This window comes from Danio aesculapii, chromosome 9 (genome assembly GCF_903798145.1).
Source record: "Danio aesculapii chromosome 9, fDanAes4.1, whole genome shotgun sequence".
Taxonomy (NCBI): Eukaryota; Metazoa; Chordata; class Actinopteri; order Cypriniformes; family Danionidae; genus Danio; species Danio aesculapii.
In genome coordinates this window covers 482,678-504,237 of record NC_079443.1, presented here as the reverse complement: position 1 = coordinate 504,237, position 21,560 = coordinate 482,678, and the positions used below count along the sequence as shown (strand labels likewise).

The 21,560-nt window shown below is 40.8% G+C and overlaps 1 protein-coding gene across 2 annotated transcripts; it reads right to left on the bottom strand.

The window, feature by feature from the left end:
* Positions 1 to 4,914: 4,914 nt before the first annotated feature.
* Positions 4,915 to 21,080, bottom strand: LOC130234763 (immunoglobulin superfamily member 3-like). Of its 2 annotated transcripts, XM_056465052.1 has the most exons (11): positions 20,932 to 21,080; positions 17,289 to 17,657; positions 15,184 to 15,600; positions 14,299 to 14,700; positions 13,768 to 14,151; positions 13,287 to 13,661; positions 12,573 to 12,956; positions 10,425 to 10,826; positions 9,543 to 10,349; positions 6,302 to 6,685; positions 4,915 to 5,901 (listed from the first exon to the last, which is right to left on the bottom strand). In XM_056465052.1, the coding sequence occupies exons 1-11, from the start codon at positions 21,005 to 21,007 to the stop codon at positions 5,687 to 5,689; spliced, it is 4,215 nt and encodes a 1,404-aa protein (XP_056321027.1). In that variant the 5' UTR covers positions 21,008 to 21,080; the 3' UTR covers positions 4,915 to 5,686. The 2 variants fall into 2 exon arrangements, with proteins under 2 accessions (XP_056321027.1, XP_056321028.1); XM_056465053.1 differs by lacking the exon at positions 9,543 to 10,349.
* Between the last annotated feature and the right edge of the window lie 480 nt (positions 21,081 to 21,560).

Below are 21,560 nucleotides of genomic sequence, written 5' to 3'. Positions count from 1 at the left end.
GTGGGTTCGAATCCAGACTGGTACAGCCATTTTAAAATGCTTTATTCTTGTATCGTTTTGTTTCAACATTGGTCTGACATCCGAATAAACACTTTGTGAATAAATATGTCTTGTTTTGGTCTTAAAACAGGGTTGTTGCTAGATCAGAGACGGTTGAGGCCAGAAGTTAACAGGAGTTATTTATATTATTCATTAAATTTCCCATTGTATTTTATTAACGTCTACCCAAAACCTAAACTCAACCATCACAGTACTGTAAAATGGTTAATTATTGTTTTACAGGTGTTACAAAAATGATGCTAAATTAATGGCGTATCAGCAGCTGTATCTTATCTAAACAACACCATCAAACAGTAACATCATTAAAATAAATAAAATCATGATTTCGGAGTATTTGTACAAGTCGGGACTCGAACCCAAAAGTTATTTGAAGCATATAACAACATGCACACACACTGTCTACTAGGCTATATGAGACAGAAGTTTAAGCGACTCTGTCAGTGAATTACAGATTCGCCAGGTCTCGAAACACTTCTGAAATGCCTGATGATTTGAATCACTTTAGTCACATGACCAGGGGTTTCGAAACACTTTAGTCACATGACCTGAATGTTTCGGATCATGCTTTGGTGCAGTGTTTCGAAACACTTGCGCTTGGGGATCTCGACACTGTGTAGAAACGTCAGTTTCAAGTCAGCCATCCCTAACCTCAGTGTCCAACGTCCAACCTTAAATCAACCAAGTATCAACATCTAATGCTGTTAAAGATAGATTAGATTAGATTCAACTTTATTGTCATTACACATGTACAAGTACAAGGCAACGAAATGCAGTTTCGGTCTAACCAGCAGTGCAATAGCAGCAAGTGCAGGATACAGGTATAAGTTATAAAGTGCAGTTATAGAAAAACTATGGTGATATTTACAGATGGATGTACTATCAACATTATATACAGGTTACAGCTTGATGTGTGGACGTTCCCACTATGACATCCATCAGACGTTGGATTTTATTTGCCAAACCAGACGAATAAATGTATTTGACATCAATATGACGTTGATTTAAGATGTTGGATCGACGTTGAACTTTGGTCACTTTCGCTTATGACCACACAGTCTAAAATCAACCAAATATCAACGTCATTTGACGTCGTTATTGGACATCAAAATAACGTTGTCCTTAGATACTGGCTAGACATTGAATTTTGGTCACCTGACGTCACGACCCAAATCTAACCTAATATTAACGTCTTATGATGTTGTGTGCCTGCTGGACAATAACTAAATGCACTACAGAATATTACGTTTACACACATCCACAAATTACAAGTAAACGCATCAGCTATTTACAGCGTTATAATACTCACTATCCTCGAGTACTTTTGAAAGGGCGACTTTTTACTCATACTTTGAGTAATATTTACAACCAATACTTTTTACTCTGCTTGCTCTACATTTTTAGGCAAGTAATGGTACTTTTACTTGAGTATGATTGTTCAGTACTCTTTCCACCACTGTATACTGCACAAAATAAAGGGAACACTTAAACAACACAATGTAACTCCAAGTGTCCCCCTTATTTATTTTAGCTCTATATGTACACTATATATCGGATGTTTGATGTAATCTCAACTGAAACATAGAGGGCGGGGCATATTGTGGCTCCTCCCCTTTATTAAAAAAACATAAACATAGCGTTTAGATTCTCACTGCTCTGCCAGCGAGAGTGGTTGAGCTCAAGTGCATCAAATGATCAGCCAATGAGGAAAAGGGGGCGGGGCATGTCAGACACTAGAGAGCATTTGATTGGTCAGAAGATGAAGACAGAAGAAAAAAAAACATCATGACATAAAAACACACACACACACACGCACGCACGCACGTGCGCACGCACGCACACACACGCACATATAAAGCCAGATATATAATACACCATAATGTAGCTTTCCCGTATTACTTAACCAGACTATCTACATCACATGTCTAGTGGTTAGTGGTGTCAGACAGTCATGCAATGTGTTTTTGCAATGAAAAGCGTTTCCTTTGCGGTGTCAGCTCAACACACTTAAGCAAAAAAAAAAAAAAAAAGCCACAAGTGCTGAATGAGGATTGCTGAGCAGATCTGCTCATCATCTGATCTTCCTGTCTACCATGGAAATGACTATCAGCATGAGTCAATGACCACAGCTGCTGTGCTATTAACCTTAAAGAGGCCTATTATGAAAAAATCAGCAGTGTGTGTGAGCAGTGTGTGAATATCTCCAGCCTCTAATGTGTAAAAATGTATTAATTAAATTAGTTCTAATCAGACTTGATCAAAACAGTCTGCAGAAACACTTTGATTGACATTCTCCCTTTGTATGATGTCATCAGAGGGGGAAAGCCCCGCCCACTAGTGCCCATCTCTCCATCTCATTAGCATAAACAGCAGCCCTGAGTGAGAAGCAGCCGTCTGTCCATTAGCCATTAGTGTTTGAGCTGCTGAAGATAATGTCAGTATAGACTAAAGGGGGTCGCACACCTGACCTGCCGCTTGGCGACCCACCGCACCACGCACCGCCATGCATTTTAGAATTCTAAACATAGACTTCTATCAGGGTACACACACTGGCATTACGCACACCGCCTAGCTACGACTCAGGACACCATTCATAAATCTGCAGCAGCTCAGAGTGCCATCTGAATAGTTTCATATTAATCAACATTGGAATGTGCGCGTCTGGTGTGCAATACTTCCAACTGTCGATGTGCGACCCCCTTAAGAGGATTATAAAGGTGGAGTTTTAGATGAAGCACAAATGAACAGCGACAGGAGTCTCCATAGACAGACAGAAGCATCTGTAGCTCCGCCCTGTTCTGAAAAAGAGCACAATCTCATTTGCATTTAAAGCGACAGTCACCAAAACGCCATAATTAGGATCAAAGCCTGAAAGGGTCAGCTTCAGAGAGCTGGAGGACATTATCTGTGCGGTGTTTTCAGCTCAAACTCAAACACACACAGTCTAGACACAGCAGAGACGCATTTTAGATCTTGTAAAAAGTAGCATAATAGGTCTACTGTAAGGTGAAGTAAGAGTAAACAGAGACATGGACAGTCAATTACATTCATTTTAATGGAAAATAGAGCATCTGAATGAACGTTTATAAACTGCACAATCAAATTCTGAATATTGTTATATGACGCAGCTGTTAACAATCATTTAGGCAAGTGGAAACATGTCTGTGGACAGCATAGAGAGTAATAAAGGCTATGACACAATCATCTATCAGACGGTAAAATACATGCTTTAAAAGAGGGAAGATGCTTATCATGTCTGCCACCACTATTGGATTTTCACACACAAAAAAACAACTTATCAATGTAAATAAAAGAAGAAATTAAATTACATTTAAAAAACTTATATGCTCATATACGTAATATACAGTTGAATATTGAATAGTTGAATACCCTGAATTATTAGCCCCATTTATTTTCCCTCCAATTTCTGTTTAATTTTTTTCCAGCACATTTTTAAACATAATAGTTTGATTTCTTTTCTCTTTGTCATGATGACAGCACATAATATTAGACTAGATATTCTTCAAGACACTAGTATTCAGCTTAAAGTGACATTTAAAGGCTTCACTAGGGTAATTAGGGTAAAGTTAGGGTAATTAGGCAAGTCATTGTATAACAGTGGTTTATTCTGGAGACAATCCAACACTAATATTGCTGAAGGGGGCTAATAATATTGACCTTAAAATGGCTTTAAAATTATTAAAAACTGCTTTTATTCTAGCCGAAATAAAACAAATAAGACTTTCTCCAGAAGAAAAAATATTGGAGGAAATACTGTGAGAAATTCCTGAATCTGTTCAACATCATTTGGGAAATATTTGACAAAGAAAAAAAATTCAAAGGGGGGCTAATAATTCTGATTTCAACTGTATATGGGGAGAAAGATTTACCACTGCACCACCGACGGTGTGATATTTACAGTGGATTAATATATCATACGAATGACATTGTAGGAATTAGCCACGTTTCTGACCATACATAAAATAATAACCTCATTAGATTATCCAGGCACATGATTACCCTCATTATGATGAATCTGCATAATGCCTGCATGATGAATAAATGCTCATGTAAATGACGTAATGTATGGTGCCACCAGATGTGTTATTATAGCTAACATTGCAGACTTCCCAAATACAATCATCTGAATTAAAAAGACAATCACTTCATCTGATGTCTATGTGGACAAAATAGCACTGACAGCAAATACAGTGCAAACAACAGCAATAGTACAAGTTTGACAATAGAATATACCTGTAACGCCTAGGGCAGTGTTTCTCAACCACGTTCCTGGAGGAGTACCAGCCCTGCATATTTATCATGTCTGCTTAACCGAACACACCTGATTCAGATCATCAGCTCATTAGCAGAGACTGAAAGACCTGTAATAGGTGTGACAGACAAAGGAGACATAAGGAGACGGTGTTGGTGGTCCTCCAACACTGGCCTGGGGTGATAAAACCTCTAAAAATGACCCTGTGTAAATGTACTTAATGAAAATAACGCTGTTGGCAGAGATGAGCAGAGTTTCTCACAGCACCACCTACTGGTCTGACATGATGAATGCAGCGTTTTATTGTTTCCAGGGATAAACAGAGATATTTGCACGAGACGACGAGACATGCGTTCGTACATGAAGAAAAACTTTACAGGTTTTAGTACATCACTTTTTTTTTTTTACATGGACATCAATACACTGATTTTAATACAATTAAGAGAATACTGTGATTAGTTGACCATGTACTCTAATGAAACAACCTAAGATGGTTGGCTGGTTTTAGCTGGTCAACCAGGGTGGTTTACGGGGGTTTTGGCCACTTCCAGGCTGGTTTCCAGCAATTTCCAGCCTGGTCTAAGTTGGTCAGGGTGGAAAATGACCAGCCTGACCAGCTAAGACCAGGTTGGAAATGGCTGGAAACCAGCCTGGAAGTGGCCAAAACCCTTTTAAAACCACCCTGGTTGACCAGCTAAAACATGCTAACCAGCCTAGGCTGGTTTAAGCTGTTTTTTTTCAGTAGGGTAAACAGAGATTACTGGTTACCTTAATCCAACTAAAGTTTTAATCGTGGTAAACACAAACTGAATTAAGACATGTGGAGTATTCCCATTTTAATGGCATTATTGAAGTGCAGTACAGATTTTACCACCGTAATCAAACTATTACAGTCATGGAGGAGTTTTTACCTGTTTGACACTGTATTCCCCGAAGTTATTAAGTCAGATCAGGACCACAGACACACATCTCCAATCACTAAACACAACTTTTAAATTCAACTTTAGAAATGCAGAAGTTTTCTTTCCATTTGGTGTGCAGAATAAAATCCCTTTAACTTAAACTCTCTCCTATCAGGCCTTACTCCATACTCTCATCCAGCACCTCAGAGTTTGTCTCAGGGGAAATTTTGCTGAATGAAAGTAAAACCTACGTGCTAAACCATGTAAAACAGGATCATGATAGGAACATTCTAAAAGCAACTCATGTAAACATCTTAATCATCTTATTGCCTGATTCAGATTAAGGTCAATATATTGATTACTGATATCCATGTATATGTAGTCAGAGTCATGTAGACACATCCGAAGTTGATAACTCTTAGTAAAAATCTTTCACAATGCCGTGGCGGAGAGGCTAGGAGTGATTGTCTGCACATGAGTTGTCTCCCGGCGCAGGGGAAAGAGGGTTGTTTTCAGCCCACAGACAGTCCTTCTTTTTCTTCAGCTCACAGTTTCTCTTGTGCTCTCGTCTCAACAACAGTATTATGACCAACACAAGAAAACAGATCAGAGGAATGGTGATTCCCATTGTTACTCCTAACGGATCTGCTGACTGCTTTTCAGGATCACCTGAGAAAACAAATCACATGTTGGAACATTTCTTACTTGAGAAAAAGATTTGAAAAACGAAACACATTTACGGACTGTAAATGCACTGCAAAAATGATTTGCTTGTCTTGTTTCTAGTCTAAATATCTAAAAATTATTAAATGAAGAAAAATTTTCTAAACAAGCAAATATTGTATTGTTTTAAGAAAGCTTGGTTTGGTTTAATCCCTGATTTATAGGAGCCGAATTAACCGCCTATTCTGGCAAATGTTTACAGAGTGGATGCCCTTCCAGCCGCAACCCAGTACTGGGAAAGTTTTAAGAAATAATATGTCAAAATTAAGTGACTTTTTCCTTATATTAGAAAACACTGCTGATACTAATGTAAATACAAAGTACATTTCTAAGTTGAGATCATTACCTTGAGTGTGAACGTGGACAGAGAGCACTCCAGAGCGATCTGAAGCCAGTTTCTTCCAGGCGTTATCAGTGTGAAGCCACTCTTCTACCTGACAGTAGTATTTCCCCTTATCAGTGGGGTCGATCTGTGGCACAGTCAGTTTATAGTGTGTGGCATCTGGTCGTCCAAACACCAGAGATTTATCATGAAGAGCACTACGTAAAGTACCATCATGCTTGGCAGTGAATATAACATGGGTTCCTCCTTCTTCAGCTTTAAACCATGTTACCTCAAAGACAGATTTATCACTGGACTGTGAGGCAATAACGCAATCAGTGGTGAACCCAGCCTGAAGATCAGTAATGTTGAGGGTTTGGTTCTCCTTCTGCACATGCAGATTACTTTCTGTTTAAAATACAAACACAACATCAGATATTAGACAACGACTGACATGACAAACACTCACCTTATAAAGGTCTTATGTTGATGGTTCTGAATAATAGGACAGAAATGTATAAGCTGTTAATAAGACTGTACTAAGGCCATGCCCAAACATACATGTTTTTTTATGAGCAGAGAGATTTATAAGTTGCATTTATCTGAAAACAAAAACACTGTCAAGATCTAGCATGCTAAATCAACAGATGGCAATATAACCCTAATGATGCATTCACACAGGGCTTCAGCGTCAACGCTTGACAAAGGGCGTGTCTGACGTGATCATCATAGCAGCGTCAGTCAATGAAATTAGTCAGCAGTTGGCTACTGTCGGAACTGGTGTATTTGCATACAGCGATCTGATTGGCTGACGCTTCCACAATGCCTGACATCACCTATTCAAAGTGAATGGGTAGCATTGACCCTAACGCCTGTGTGAATGGGGTGTAACAGTACAGCATTGTTGGCCAATCAGAAGACTAAAAAGTGGAGCCCAATATGATGTTAAACAGAGGAAAAAACATCATGCACAGCAATGTTTTGAGGCAAAAAATCAACTTTCATGAGCCACATGACCACACTGTAACCGCAGGGTGTTTTACAGGGGCGTTTGACCCCTCCATTTAACCCTTGAGTCAAGCTTGAAACATATTTTGGGGGTCTGCTCTTGAATAGTGCTAAATGGTTTGCCCCTTTAACCCCACCCTTATGACAGTCTGTATCATTGTGAATGCATGATCGCGCTCAGTGGGCTATGCAGGAAAATATTTAGTCTGCAAAATGAACACTGGCACATCTTGAGCACCAAAAGACACCTTAAGTGTTCAAAAGACACTCCCCAGAGAATTCTGGCCCAGATTTGGCATAAAGCTGGCATTCATCCGGCATTGGCATACAGGATGTGGGCCTAACATGGCCCGGGTTTGGCAGAGGTGGCACCATCTTTAAGGCGGCACACAAGACATGAGCCAGATGTAGTATTTGGCTCAGATGTTGAAAAAACTGATATGTGGGTCACGTAGGTTGGCCTATCTTGACCCACATTTGAAATACATTTTAATTATTTTTGAGTGAAGAAAAAAAAATTCAACCAATCAGGTCGCTTTGAGAATTAACTTGGCCCAGATATGGTCCATGTTTAGCCCTTGTCTGGAAGACAGACTTGGTCTAGTCATGTTCTGGCCTTTGTCGTGGAGCTCTAAATTGAGGTCAGGTACATTCTGTTTCCACTGATCATTCTTGAGATGTTTCAGCAGCTTCATTGGAGTTCACCTGTGGTCAATTCAGCTGATCGGACATGATTTGAAAAGGCGTTCACCTGTCTATGTAAGGTCCCAGGGTTGACAGTGTATGTCAAAGCACAAGCCAAGCATGAAGACAAAGGAATTGTCCGTAGACCTCCCAGACAAGATTGTCTTGAGGTACAAGGCTGGGGAAGGTTACAGAAACATTTCTGCTGCTCTGAAAGTTCTAATGAGCACAGCGGCCTCCATCATCCGTAAGTGGAAGATGTCTGAACCACCAGGACTCTTCCTAGAGCTGGCCGGCCATCTAAGCTGAGTGATCGGGGGAGAAGGGTCTTAGTCAGGGAGGTGATTAATAATCCGATGGTGACTCTGTCTGAGCTCCAGCATTCTTCTGTGGAGAGAGGAGAACCTTACAGAAGGACAACCATCTGTGCAGCGATCCACCAATCAGGCCTGTATGGTAGGGTGGCCAGACTGAAGACTCTCCCCGCCTGGAATTTGAAAAAAAAGGCATCTGAAGGACTCTCAGACCATCAGAAACTAAACTCTCTGCTCTGATGAGACTCAAACTGAACTCTTTGGAGTGAACGCCAGGCGTTACGTTTGGAGAAAAGCAGGCAGTGCTCATCACCAGTCTAATAGCATCCCTACAGTGAAGCATGGTGGTGGCAGCATCATGCTGTGGGGATGTTTTTCAGCAGCAACAACTGGAAGACTAGTCAGGATAGAGGGAAAGATGAATGCAGCAATATACAGAGACATCCTGAATGAAACCCTGCTTCAGAGTGCTCTTCTTCTACAAGTGATTTCACTGGGGGTTGGGGTTAGGGGCGGGGTAGGTGTACGCATTAAAACAGCTTATAAGAGGAGGAGCTGGAGCTCAAGCTTCCCCTTATTGGAGGTGAGCGCCACACAAGTGGCTCTGCAGCGAGCACCTTCTCAAAAAAACCCTGCAGAACTGAAATGTTCATGTTCATGGGACAAGGCCACAGAGACTAAGGGTGCTTTCACAACTAGACTTTTGTTTCGGAGCCTGTCTCGTTTGCCCAGTTGGCGGGGTTTGTTTGGCATGTGTGAATCCGGCAATCACGCTCAGATCTGTGCCAAAATAATTGGTCCGAGATTGCCGGAAGGAGGTGGTCTCGGCTCGATTGAAACAAACTCTGGAGCAGATTGATTGTAATGAGAAAGCGACACGATCCGAGCCCGGCTGTATCACAGTGTTTTATTGATATGTAATGGGCATACGGCTATATGAAGAGAGTATTATGAGTAGGGCGGGAGGTCATTCCAGACATCCCAAATCTCCCGGAAGTTCCGGGAGTCCCCCGCAAATGGAGCTGAGCAGGACTCTGCAAAATATACCGTGAAACTCTGACCAATGTTAGGAGAATTTAGTCAAGCATGACTTGTTTTAGCTATTTTGGTCCGTTTAGAAACTTTGCCGTGTGAAAGCGAACCGCACCAAGAACAGAGAGCAACATCATAGCAATTTTAAACCCTGTTTCAGAACAAATGAATCAATTCACAGGTGTGAAAGCAGCCTAAAAATGTATAAATGTAAATGGATGTATTACCGATACTGTGAACTGTGATGGTGGTTGATCCTGACTGGCTTTTTGCTGTTTGTGTCCATTGGCCCTCACAGTCAAGCTGGACCATCTCAACTCTACATTGATAGCTTCCAGTATCAGCTATACCTGCATTTAGCACAGTCAGATGAAACGTATCGGTGGTAGGTCTGGAGAAGCGTAATCTGTCCTTAAGTTGCTGGTTCTCTGTCACATACTGAAGACGACCATTAAAAGAATAAGCCAATAACACAATCCCGCTTGATGAGTCTGGGCTATTGAAGATCCATCTGAGATTATAGTGATAAGAGGGATCCTCATTTTTCACATTCAGAGTGCATTCCAGTTCAAACTTCTCTCCCTGCTTGATGGTAATGCTCTTTTCAGTTTCGTCCATGGTAAAGTTCTCCTTTTTTTGGCTTTCCTCAGTCTTCACTTGGATTGATAGCTGCCCGGACTTGTCTTCGCCTATCCTTCTCCACTTGTTTGCAGCTGTCTGAATCCACTCTACAACTTGACAATGGTAAAGGCCAGAATCAGCGAGGTTGATGTTTGGCACGGTCAGCATGTATTGCTTAGCACCTGGGCGTTTGAAGACCAGATCTTTATCATTGATTGCACTGTGTAAAGTCCCATCACGACTGGCATTGAAGATGATGATGGGGCGCTCATTTTCCAGACCTTTAGACCAAGTCACCTCAAACACAGATGCATCACTGGACCGTGAGTCAACGATGCAGTCAACGGTAAATCCCACTTGCAGATTAGTAATACTGCGGCTTTGGTTCTCTTTGCGCACACTCAGTTTGTTCTCTAAATTTCACAGAACATTCAGTTATTTTCAGATATTTTCTTTATTGTTCAGATTTTTAAATATAAAGTACTCACCTATAAGCTGTACACCAACATTGGTGTAACCGGACTTATCGCTTGCCTTAGCTAACCAATGGCCTTTACAGTCCACCTGGTACTGTTGAGCTTGGCAGTGGTAGCGCCCCCTGTCTGTCTGAATGGCTCTATGGATGGTCAATTGGAAGATACCCACTGCTGGACTGAAGAAATGGAGTCGTCCTGCAAGCTCTGGGTCATAGCTGCTGTATATCAGCCGACCATCATAAAAGTAAGTCAGAAGTGTCACACTGGCGGACTGATCTTGAGTGAAGAACCAGGTAAGGGAGTAGCGAAGTGTGGATTCAGAGCCAGTACCATCCACTGAGCAATTCAACGTCAGCGGCTCTCCCTCTTTAACATTCAGCTCAGTGTCAGCTTTGTTCATTCTGAAATCACTGGCTGCAACAGAAAACAATTACGACAGAGTGTTAGTATGAACTTTTAAATCAGGGATCACCAACCCTACTGTTGCAGGGAACCATCCTGAAGACTTTGAATCCATTCGTGAGTCTTGCCTATTAGAGTAAGCACAGATCTGCAATTCATAATTCATAATAGTAGCCCAGGGGTGCTCAACCCAGTTCCTGGAGATTTACCTTCCTACAGAGTTCAGCTCCAACCCTGATCGAACACACCTGAACTAATTAATTAGGACCTGAACAGTACTTGATAATTACAGGCAGGCGTGTTTGATATGGATAGTTCTATTGCAGCTGAAATCTGCAGGAAGGTACTGTAGATGCCCAGGAACAGGGTTGGTCACCCCTGTAGAATGCTGTGTTCACACCAGACATGACACGCACATGAGTTTACTTCATTCGCGGGTCAATCTCACTTCACAATAGATGCGAATTCGCGTCATGGGCAGGGCTTTTTTCTGCCCAGTGACTCTAGCTTCATTGCTAAATGGCTAACATGTATGTTATTGAGAGAATAGCTGTGTTTATGTGCTTTATGAAGGCTGAAAAACAGCGTTGATTCTTTCAGAGGTACCCAGCTCTGAGTTTATCAATTCCTCCAGAAACGGTACCTGGATGATGGAGGTGTTCAGCGGTGCTTCAGACTGACCCAAGATCAGTTTGATGAGCTGTTGTACGGTGTCAGCAAAAGAACACCAACAACAGGCACTATGTCATAATCACGCCCCCTACAAGAGCAAGCTCCTGATTGGTTAACGCTTCAAAAGTTCTCTGAAGTTCAGATTCATGCATCAAACGCTCAACTCGAACCAATTTATTTGCACAATATCATTCACGCCGCCTCATTCACGCAAATTGTGCCACAGGATGTCTATTTACGTCTTTGCATTGGCTTAACATGTAAATCACTCATGCTTCATTCGTCTGGTGTGGATGCACCAGTAGACCATCCAGGAAACTTTGGAATACTCATTACAACATACTATACTAATTTGAGATACACTAATGATGTTTTTGAATACTATTTAGGATAAATACTACACAAATTGGGATGCAGCACTTGATTATAATAATAATTAATAATTCCTTACATTTATATAGCGCTTTTCTGGACACTTAAATCACTTTACACATTGGGGGAAATCTCCTCATCCACCTGGATGACACGACGACAGTCTCATTGCGCCAGACCACACACCAGCCAATTGGTGGAGAGGAGACGGAGTGATGGGGATGGACAGGGGCAAATTTGGTCAGGATGCCAGGGTTAAACCCCTACTCTTTTTCGAAGGACATCACAAAGAGTCAAGACCTTGGTTTAACGTCTCATCCGAAAGATGGCGCTCTAGTAGTCTGAGCAGTATAGAGTCCCCTTCACAATACTGGTGCATCAAGACCTAGACCGCAGGTTGAGCACCCACTGCTGGCCTCACTAACACCACTTCCAGTGGCAACCTAGCTTTCCCATGTGGTCTCCCATGCAGGTACTGACCGGTACAGCTCTGCTTAGCTTCAGTGGACAACCATGTGAGAGTTGCAGAGAGCTACAGTAGCTGTCAGATTAGCAGGTTCAGGTGTGTTTGCCTGAGATGGAGCAGGAGTCTGCAGGATGGAAGCCTTTTTGAGAGTTTTTGATCATTGTCACAAATTATTCAGCAATACACAGTTTGCATGAACTTACTTCCAGTCACTTAAAAGATCTGTTGGGGATGTAAATGTGTTTTACCTTTCTCTTTGACAGCAAGCTCTGTGGAAGCAGACAATTTCTTCAGGGAATACCAGTCACCAAGAGGATCCTGAAGCCACTCTTCCACCTCACAGAGGTACTGGCCACTGTCAGTGGTTCTGGTCTGATGCACAGTCAGCTGAAAAGTGTGTTTCTGTCTTACTGTCATGCGGATTCTCTGGTCCATTTCTACCCCAGCTGCTGGACCGTACTTGACAACAGCATTTAGGTCCATATTTAAGAGCATCTGAAACCCAATCATCCAAGTTATTGTGAAACGAGAGGAGTTTGTGGTTGTGTTCAGGATGGAGCATTCAATCTTAGCATCAGTGTTGGCAGTGGTTTCCTGGCGAGACTTGAGTGTCGACAGTCTCAGTTTGCTGTCTGTCATTAAAAATTGCATGGAGAGAAAGAGAGAGACGTTAAACACAATTCTGAATCTTCAGTCATCTGAATCTGAGAGACTAAGATACGCAAACATGCTAAAAAATACAAGAGGTAATTTATCCAATTTGGGAATCAACGTTTGTACTCCTGGGAACTGGCTCAAAATAACTATTCATTTAACTCATTGAGTTAGACCTTTATGCCTGTCTATTCGGGGATTATTAGTTAGGGGAAGAAATAGGTTTAAAAATAGGAGTTCAGAATTTCAACTGTATAAAGATGAGGAATGTACTTTATAAATACATTAAAATGTACAGCCGTATTTACCAGGTTTTTGTATAGTCACTGCTAGCAGGTTGGAGTTCTTCATGGCTTTCTGTCTACCTCTTTGATAGGCATCAACTTGGCACTGGTACTGTCCTTCTTGCTGCTTGCTGGCTCTTGGCATTATTAGAATGAACATTGTGCTGGAAAGCTGTGCTTGAACTGACAGCTGATAATTTCTCTGATCTGTTAACCAGGTAATTTCTCCAGCGTTGTGTATTGTTAAAATATTCTTCTGTGCAGTTGAATTGAGAGATCGAAACATCCAGCGTACAGCCAAAGAAACGTCAGGTCCTACAACTATACATAGTAATTCAACTGGAGAGTCTATAGGCACGGTTGTTTTGCGACTTTTCAAGGTCACCTTCATTAGAGATTCTGAAAAGAAAACATGCTGTGATTAAGAGAAAAGTAATGACACAGATTGCATGTCGACTGATGCAGAAGGTTTCTGTGTTCCTGAGAATAGTGTGTATAGTCTTACCAACTGAACGCACTGTGACTTTACTTTGCTGAGACTGGGTGTGGGTTTTCTTCATCTCTCCATTGCTCTGTATGGTCCATTCAGACACAAGGCACCTGTATTCACCACTGTCAGATAATCCAGCTTCACCAATCTCCAGGGTAAAGTTTCCAGCTGGAGAATGGAGAGTTTGAACATGGCGACTCTGGTACCTCGTCCCAGTATCTTTCATCACTCCCTCATGGGTCAGACTAGTGACGTCACTGAAGGAGTCCACAGAGTCTTTCTTGTGCTGCCATGATACTGATAAAGAACCTTTGAACCCCGACACAGAGCAGGTGACCTGTAGAGCATCTCCTTCAGTCACTGCATCCTTCATCATCATGACCACAGCCAGATCACTCTCTGACCAGACAGACAAGAACAGACAGTGTCAGGGTATGTATGGTCATGCAAAAGTTTTCATTGTAAAAATAGAGTCTATGTACAAGATGCAAACCAATGTATGGGGTATTTTTAGATTGTACGAGAGGAACATTGTAGTATAATTACCTTTAGTCGTGATGCTCACAGTCTCAGGGTTGGACAGTTGTTTTTGCACTCTTTTGAAGGTGCCGTCTTCATTCATGCTTTCCTGCCATACTTCACACTGGTATTGGCCCTGATCTTCAGTCCGAGCTGAATGGATGGTCAGCATGTAGTCTGTTAAACTTGTTTTCACTGCTCTCATCTCTGCTGCATTCTCCCTATCTTTATAACTATCAAATACGGTGAGCATCCCAGAAGATCCAATCTGGGCCACGTTCTTCTCGTTCTTCATCCACGTCACAGAATAGAAATAGCCAGGAAGATTCTGTGCTTTCACACTGCAACGGATGTCTAGTGCATCTCCATCTTGTTGGGGCCCTTTTGAGGCCTTCATATAAACACTGAAGGAACCTACATCAGTGGCCACTATTGAGACAGGAAATATAATGAGGTCAAACAGCTTCTCTTGTGCAGCTTCCTGATTGCAGTCATAGTGACACAGTCATTACACCAGGCTCTGATCTATATAGATTACACAAGGATTTCTCATCTGTTATAATAAGTTACAGCTCTTTTTGGATAAATATAAAGACAGCAGGGATAAATAACAATAAAACAATAAAAGAAAAAATCCTATATCTTTTGTTGTTCATGTTAAAAGTTCTAAGATTTATCAGACTCTTGCATCTGTCATTTTGTAGAAGTGAAACATGGTCAATGGGGAAGGCTGTGTAACATGCTCTCCTTTTCAAAAACTAATTGTAAACCACCACAAGTAACAGGAAACTGCTCCAGGTCACAGAGTGTATTCAATAGAAATGTACTCTCTGCGCTTTAAAGCTTTATACGCAGAACACATGAAACTTTTAACAAGAAAAAAATATTTAAATGACAAAATCTAAACCTCACCGATAGGTTTGATCTCCACATTACATGCTGTGGAGGTTTTGTGTGCAATCTCTGTCCAGTTACGGTCTGGGTCTTGAATCCACTGAACTACATAACAGTAGAACTTCCCCTGGTCTGACTGCTGCACTTGAGGCATCTTCAGTCTGTATGTTGCGTCCTCCACTTTATCCATGCTGATCAGACCTGCATGGTAGCGATCCTCAAATCCACCTCCTGGCTTTACAGTAAGATCTCTGTCCAGAGTAATGATTGGTCGGGGGTCCTCATCTTCTCCACTATGGACGTACCAGGTGACCGACAGATGGGTGTGTTGAAAAGTCTCGCTGTAGACCTGGCACTCAAGCTGAAGAGGATCACCTTCAGACATGCTCTGAGAGGGAGAACCAGAATATATAGCCTTCAGGGTGTCCGGTACCACTGTAAATAAAACAGACCTTTTTGACAACTTGCCAATTTTCAAAAGGAGCAACTTTTTTTTATTGAGCAAAGGTAGTACAAGTGACTAACTTCTGGGAACAAGAGCATAAACAAAACCAGACGGAATTCCAGTTTGGGTTTCTATTGTCTTCCTTTGCCAACTTCCCTCTTTCTTATTGACTCACATCCACCTCAATGATTTAATTACACAAAGGCCCACTACTGGTGGAAGCTCTGAAATAGGGTGTAAAATGAATGCCCATGCCTTTAAAGGTAAGGCCGTGACCTGAGTGTTTTCGAGCATCACCTGTGTGCCACACCAATACTGATTCTCATGGAGGAGCATTGGAATGATAAAAAGAGAAGTGATGACAGACACTGGAACTCTGAAAGCCTGGAAGCTTTATGTAAGGGCTTTACGTGGTATTGAGAGCGCTGGTTATTCACTCATATCACCTACAATCCCTGCTGGTGCCAGGACTCGAACCTGCAACCAATCACATGTCCAACTCTCTATTATAGGCCACAGTTGCCCTATAGGACCAAGCGGCAGCATGTTTAGGAATCCAGACCAATTCTTTCTTTTTCCTCTCTTTCTGAATGTGACTTCTGTCTATCCTCATCTTTCTCTCTTGCCTCCGCTATCTTTGCCCAGGTTTGTTGATCGGCTGCATTGCTCACCTCTTCTCTGAGGAGGTGTAGGGGAGTAAGCACAGGCTGGGCAGCACCACAGCATTATGGCTGGTCACCAGTTTAGTGTACACCAAGTAATCAGACGGATAAAAGGAGAACAGAGAGAGGTCCAGGACACTTTTAGTTTCATTCATTCATTTTCTTATTGACTTAATCTCTTTATTAACCAGGGTTCACTGCAGCGGAATAAACCGCCACCTTATCCAGCATATGTTTTACACAGCGGATGCCCTTTCAGCTGCAACCCATCACTGGGAAACAATCATACACACTCATACACTACGGCCAATTTAGTTCATCAATTCCCCTATAGCGCATGTGTTTGGACCGGAGCACCCGGAGGAAACCCACACCAACACGGGGAGAACATGCAAACTCCACACAGAAACACCAGCTGACCCAGCCGGGACTCAAACCAGCGACCTTCTTGCTGTGAGGTCACAGCTCTACCCACTGCGCCACCGCAGCACCACTTTTAGTTTGTTTTAGGTGTTTGTTTATGTGCCACTACACATTTATTTTGTGTTTATTTGTTTATTAAAGTTGTTTAAAAGGTTTAATGGTTCCTGCCTCTCTCATTTAACCTCATTACAGCATGAAATTACTGCTGGCTTTTTCAACTACAACAGCTAGCTTGATTTTGTCAACTGAAAGTGAATCCTTTAATCCAATCAAGTTTAATTTAATCAAGTCTATTCAGCCACCACCATGATACAGGCCCTCCTGACTAGCAGTTTTGGAAATATTCAGACCAGCAACAACAGTGAGTTTAAAGTCATGTAAGTCTTCTTCTCCATTCTGCTGCTCAGTTTAAACTTCACATCTATAACACCTAAATACACTGAGTTTAAGACATGAGATTGGCTGATTGGATATTTGCATTAACAAGCAGTGAAATTGACATGATAATAAAGTTACGGCTCAAATTAAAGAAACCTTGACTTCTCTAGATGTGAGATGCCACTGAATAAAGTCAAAGTACTTAAATATCTTACCGTTAAGTGTTGTTTCTGCTTCATATAGTCCGTGCAGGATGGTATCTGTACTTGGGGTGTGACAGAAGATTTGTCCCGCATCGTTCATCGCCACATTTCTGATCCTCAGTTTAGCTGAAGACCCCGTCAGCCTCACGATTTCAATGTCTTTTTGCTTCACCCTGTTGGAGAACTTCGCAAAGGCAAAGTCTGGCTCTTTAGTACTGATGATATTGAATTCAACGTTTTTTTTTCTGACACCAAATTCGAAGTCCTGCTCATCCGGGCCTTTAAACCCACTAACACTACAGGAGATGGAGATGGGAAATCCTTCCACTCTGTACAGGGGACCATCCTGGATCTGGACCACACGCTGACCGGCGCACTGATCTGTGTGGAGAGTGGCATTAGACCGACAGTAAATATCTTCACTTGAAATGATGCCATTTTCATGGTTTGCTCTGTTCGGTTTGGTGACAAATTTAATTTGGTGGCCAGATTTTAAGATGCAAACTGGGATCTCACTTATGAGAACAAAAAGATCTCACTTATGATTAGCAGAGTTTAAAAATCTGGACAATACAGTTGATTAATTTTGCTCACACTTTATTTTGATGGTCTGTTTGTTGAATTTAAGTTACATTGCATCTACATGCCAACTGATTCTCATTAGATTATAAGTAGACTGTTAGGTTGGGGTTAGTGTAAATTGACATGTACTTGCAAAGTTTCTTATAGTCAGTTAAATGTCTGTTGAAGATGCAGTATCAGCAGATATTAAGCAGACAGTAATACTCAAATGGACCATCAAAATAAAGTGTTGCCTAATTTTTTATTAAAACAGCACCATTAGGGGACATTTGGTCACCTTAGACTCGTACTCTCTTTTCTAATTTAAGCTACTCTTTTCCATTGACCAATTTCCAAAATCTCCAAAAACAACAACAAACAAACATAACATTATCCTAAAAATGCTTTATTTGCACTGTTCAGTAATCATGTACATGCCTGCATTCGTTTGACTGAACATGGGAACCAAAAAACTAGTCATACAGTAAGTTTCAGTTTTTCTCATGAAAGCAGAATAAATCATCTTTCCATTGATGTATGCTTTGTTAGGATTGGATAATATTTGGCTGAGATATAATTATTGAAATCTGGAATCTGAGGGTTTATTTATCCACTCATTTATTCCCAAAGCTCATGACCAAAGGTGAGAGTGGGAACGTAGATTGACTGAACAGTAAATCTTTTGGCTCAGCTGCTTCTTTACCACTACGGATGGAACGCATTACTGATGCACCGATCCGCCTGTCAATCTCACGCTCCATCCTTCCCTCATTCGTGAACAAAACCCGGAGATACTTGAACTCCTCCACCTGGGGTAAGGACTTTCCTCCAACCTGGAGATGGCAAACCACCTTTTTCCGGTGGAGCACCATGGCCTCGGACTTGGAGGTGCTGATTCTCATCCCAGTCGTGTCACACTCTGCAGCAAATCGCCCCAGTGCATGCTGAAGGTCCATGTTCGATGAAGCCAACAGAACAACATCGTCTGCGAATAACAGAGATGAAATCCTGTGGTACTCAAACCGGACCCCCTCCAGCCCAAGGCTGCACTTTGAAATATTGTAAAAATTATGAACAGAATCGGTGACAAGGGGCAGCCCTGCTGGAGTCTAACATGCACTGGACACAAGTCTGACTTATTTCTGGCAATGTGAACCAAACTCCTACTCTGTTCATACAGGGACGAGACAGCCCTTAACAGAGCACCTCTGACCCCATACTCCCACAGCACCCTCCACAGAATGCCATGAGGGATACAGGCGAATGCCTTCTGCAAGTCCGCAAGACACATGTGGACTGGTTGGGCATGCTCCCATGAATCCTGGAGAACCCTGGTGAGGTTATAGAGCTGGTCCAGTGTACCTCGCCAAAGAAAAATCTAAATCTAGAGAAAATCACCTTTAAATGTGAACAAGTTAAGCCCTTAGTCACGCATATTACTCATCTAAATTAAAAAATATATATATTTACAGTAAGATTGTCATGGAGCGTGATCTTCTTTACTTAATATCCTAATCAGTTTTGGTAGAAAGTCTGTAATTATAACCCATATTGTGCCACATTTGTGCAACATTAGACTGGTTTTGTGGTCCAGGATCTCGAATGTGAAAGAGCAGATATGATTTAAGAGATTCTGCACATTCATTTAGTAAATAAAGAAAGCTTAAGCACATTGTTTAGATTTGGTGAGGTTTGAATATTCTCATAAATCACTTATATGCCATTTCTGGAGCATGAAACCCAAGAAAGTTGTCAATGATCGATGTTGATTACATTAAAAATCCAGTCTAAGTGTTTAGTAAAGTTTTGCATGTTGTATTCGTTAACATTAAGAGTGAATTATGCAGTTTTAATTTTGGGGTGAGCAAAAACCAAGTCCACATTGTCAAGCATTGAAACAAATTACACAATACACAAACACTCAAACACTTTCAGAACCAATTCTACTATTAACTAGTGTCTTATTACCAGTCTATGATGAAGATATTGTCTGTTTAATAGTACTTGAAAAGCACATATTCAACATCTCTAATACCTAAACACAACTACTGCCTTAATAACTATTAATAAGCTGATAATTCTGAGTTTATCGAGGCAAAAGTCATAGTTAAGGGTATATTAGAAGTCAGAATTGTACCTCAAAATAAAATATGACCCCCAAACTTTATTAATTCTCAGTCAATGATCAATTAAGAGTTGAAATGAGTAGATTTTCCAGTAAAATAAGAGATTTGAGTTTTAATTTTGGGGTGAGCAAAAAAACAGAGTACAGCTTTACATTCTGGAGCACTGAATAAAAGTAACACAATACACAAATACTCGAAATGGAAACCAATTACTGATAAGATTTAATTTCATTTCAGCACCTATTCTCACTAATAATAATGTTTTATTACGTCATAAAGCACATATTCTGCACGATCTCTAATCCTACACTATCCCTAAACCCCATACTCCCTTAATAACTATTATTAAGCATATAATTAGGTATTTATTGAGGTATAAATCATAGTTAAGGGTTTGTTAGAAGCGAGAATTGTACCTCAAAATATAGCATGACCCCCAAAACTTAATTAATCCTCAGTAAATTACTAATTTATGGTTGGAATTAGTATATTTCTCAGTATAATAAAATAGATTTGAGCTTTAATTTCTGGGGTGAACAAACACTAAACTCCACACGGTCGAGCATTGAATATAAAAAACATGATACAAAAATACTTGTACCAATTACTGTTTACATTTAAGCCCAAAGCCTCGTTATTAACTAGTGTTAAGGATATAATTAAGATTTAGTCTGTTTATGAGTACTTATAAAGCACATATTCTGCATGATCTTATTCTGATCTCCAATCCTACACCACACCTAAACCAAACTACTGCCTTAACAACTATTAATAAGCGCATAGTTAAGAGTTTACTGAGGCAAAGCTCATAGTTTATGGTTTGTTAGAAGCGAAAATTGTACCTCAAACTGAAACATGATCTCCAAAACTTAAACATTCTCCAGAAAACAATCAATTTATGGTTCAGATTAGTATATATATATCTCCCAGTATAATAATAGTAATATAATATAATTTTCCAGTCTTACCCCACTGCAGGAGACACAGCAGCAGCAGCAGACGCCATGACACAAAGTCCTCCATGATCAAAGGTAATTCAGACATAAATTGAATCCAGATTTCAACAACCAAAGCGCATAAACGTCCTCTGAAGCAAGCGCCTGTGACACATCAGAGACAAAGGAGAAAACAAATGTGTGGGTTTCCTGTTGTCTCACATCAGTATATTCACTAGCAGATGTGAGAATGTGTGTTAGAACACATCCGCATCTTGAAAGCAGAATGACCATTGAAAAATACGTTAAATATTCTAATGTTTTCTCCGGTTTCCTTTTAATGCACACTGTACAATGATTCCAATAGTGAAAAGGCTACAGTAAAAAAAATCTGTGACCTGGTTATCAGTAAATATTCATAATAAATACTGTGAATGCCAACGTTTCACTGCAAAAAAATGCCTTCTCACGTAGAGTTTTAGAGTCCAAATATCTAAATATTCTGAAATCATGAAGCATTTTCTAGACAAGCAAAAATACTGTCTTGTTTTCAGAAATAATGAGTCGAAATGAAGTGATTTTCCCCTTAAAACAAGCAAATAATCTTGTCAAAATTAAAAAAAAGAAGAATATTTTGCTACCAAACACTTTCCCCCTTTTGT

Bases quoted from the DNA above. Each gene is read 5' to 3' on its own strand.
- LOC130234763 (XM_056465052.1), bottom strand. From the start codon at position 21,007: ATGTCTGAATTACCTTTGATCATGGAGGACTTTGTGTCATGGCGTCTG. The intron at 14,152-14,298 runs GTAATTATACTA...CTGTCTGGTCAG, and splicing joins TGTGAGCATCACGACTAAAG to AGAGTGATCTGGCTGTGGTC. The intron at 12,957-13,286 runs GTAAATACGGCT...TTTTAATGACAG, and splicing joins AGTGACTATACAAAAACCTG to ACAGCAAACTGAGACTGTCG.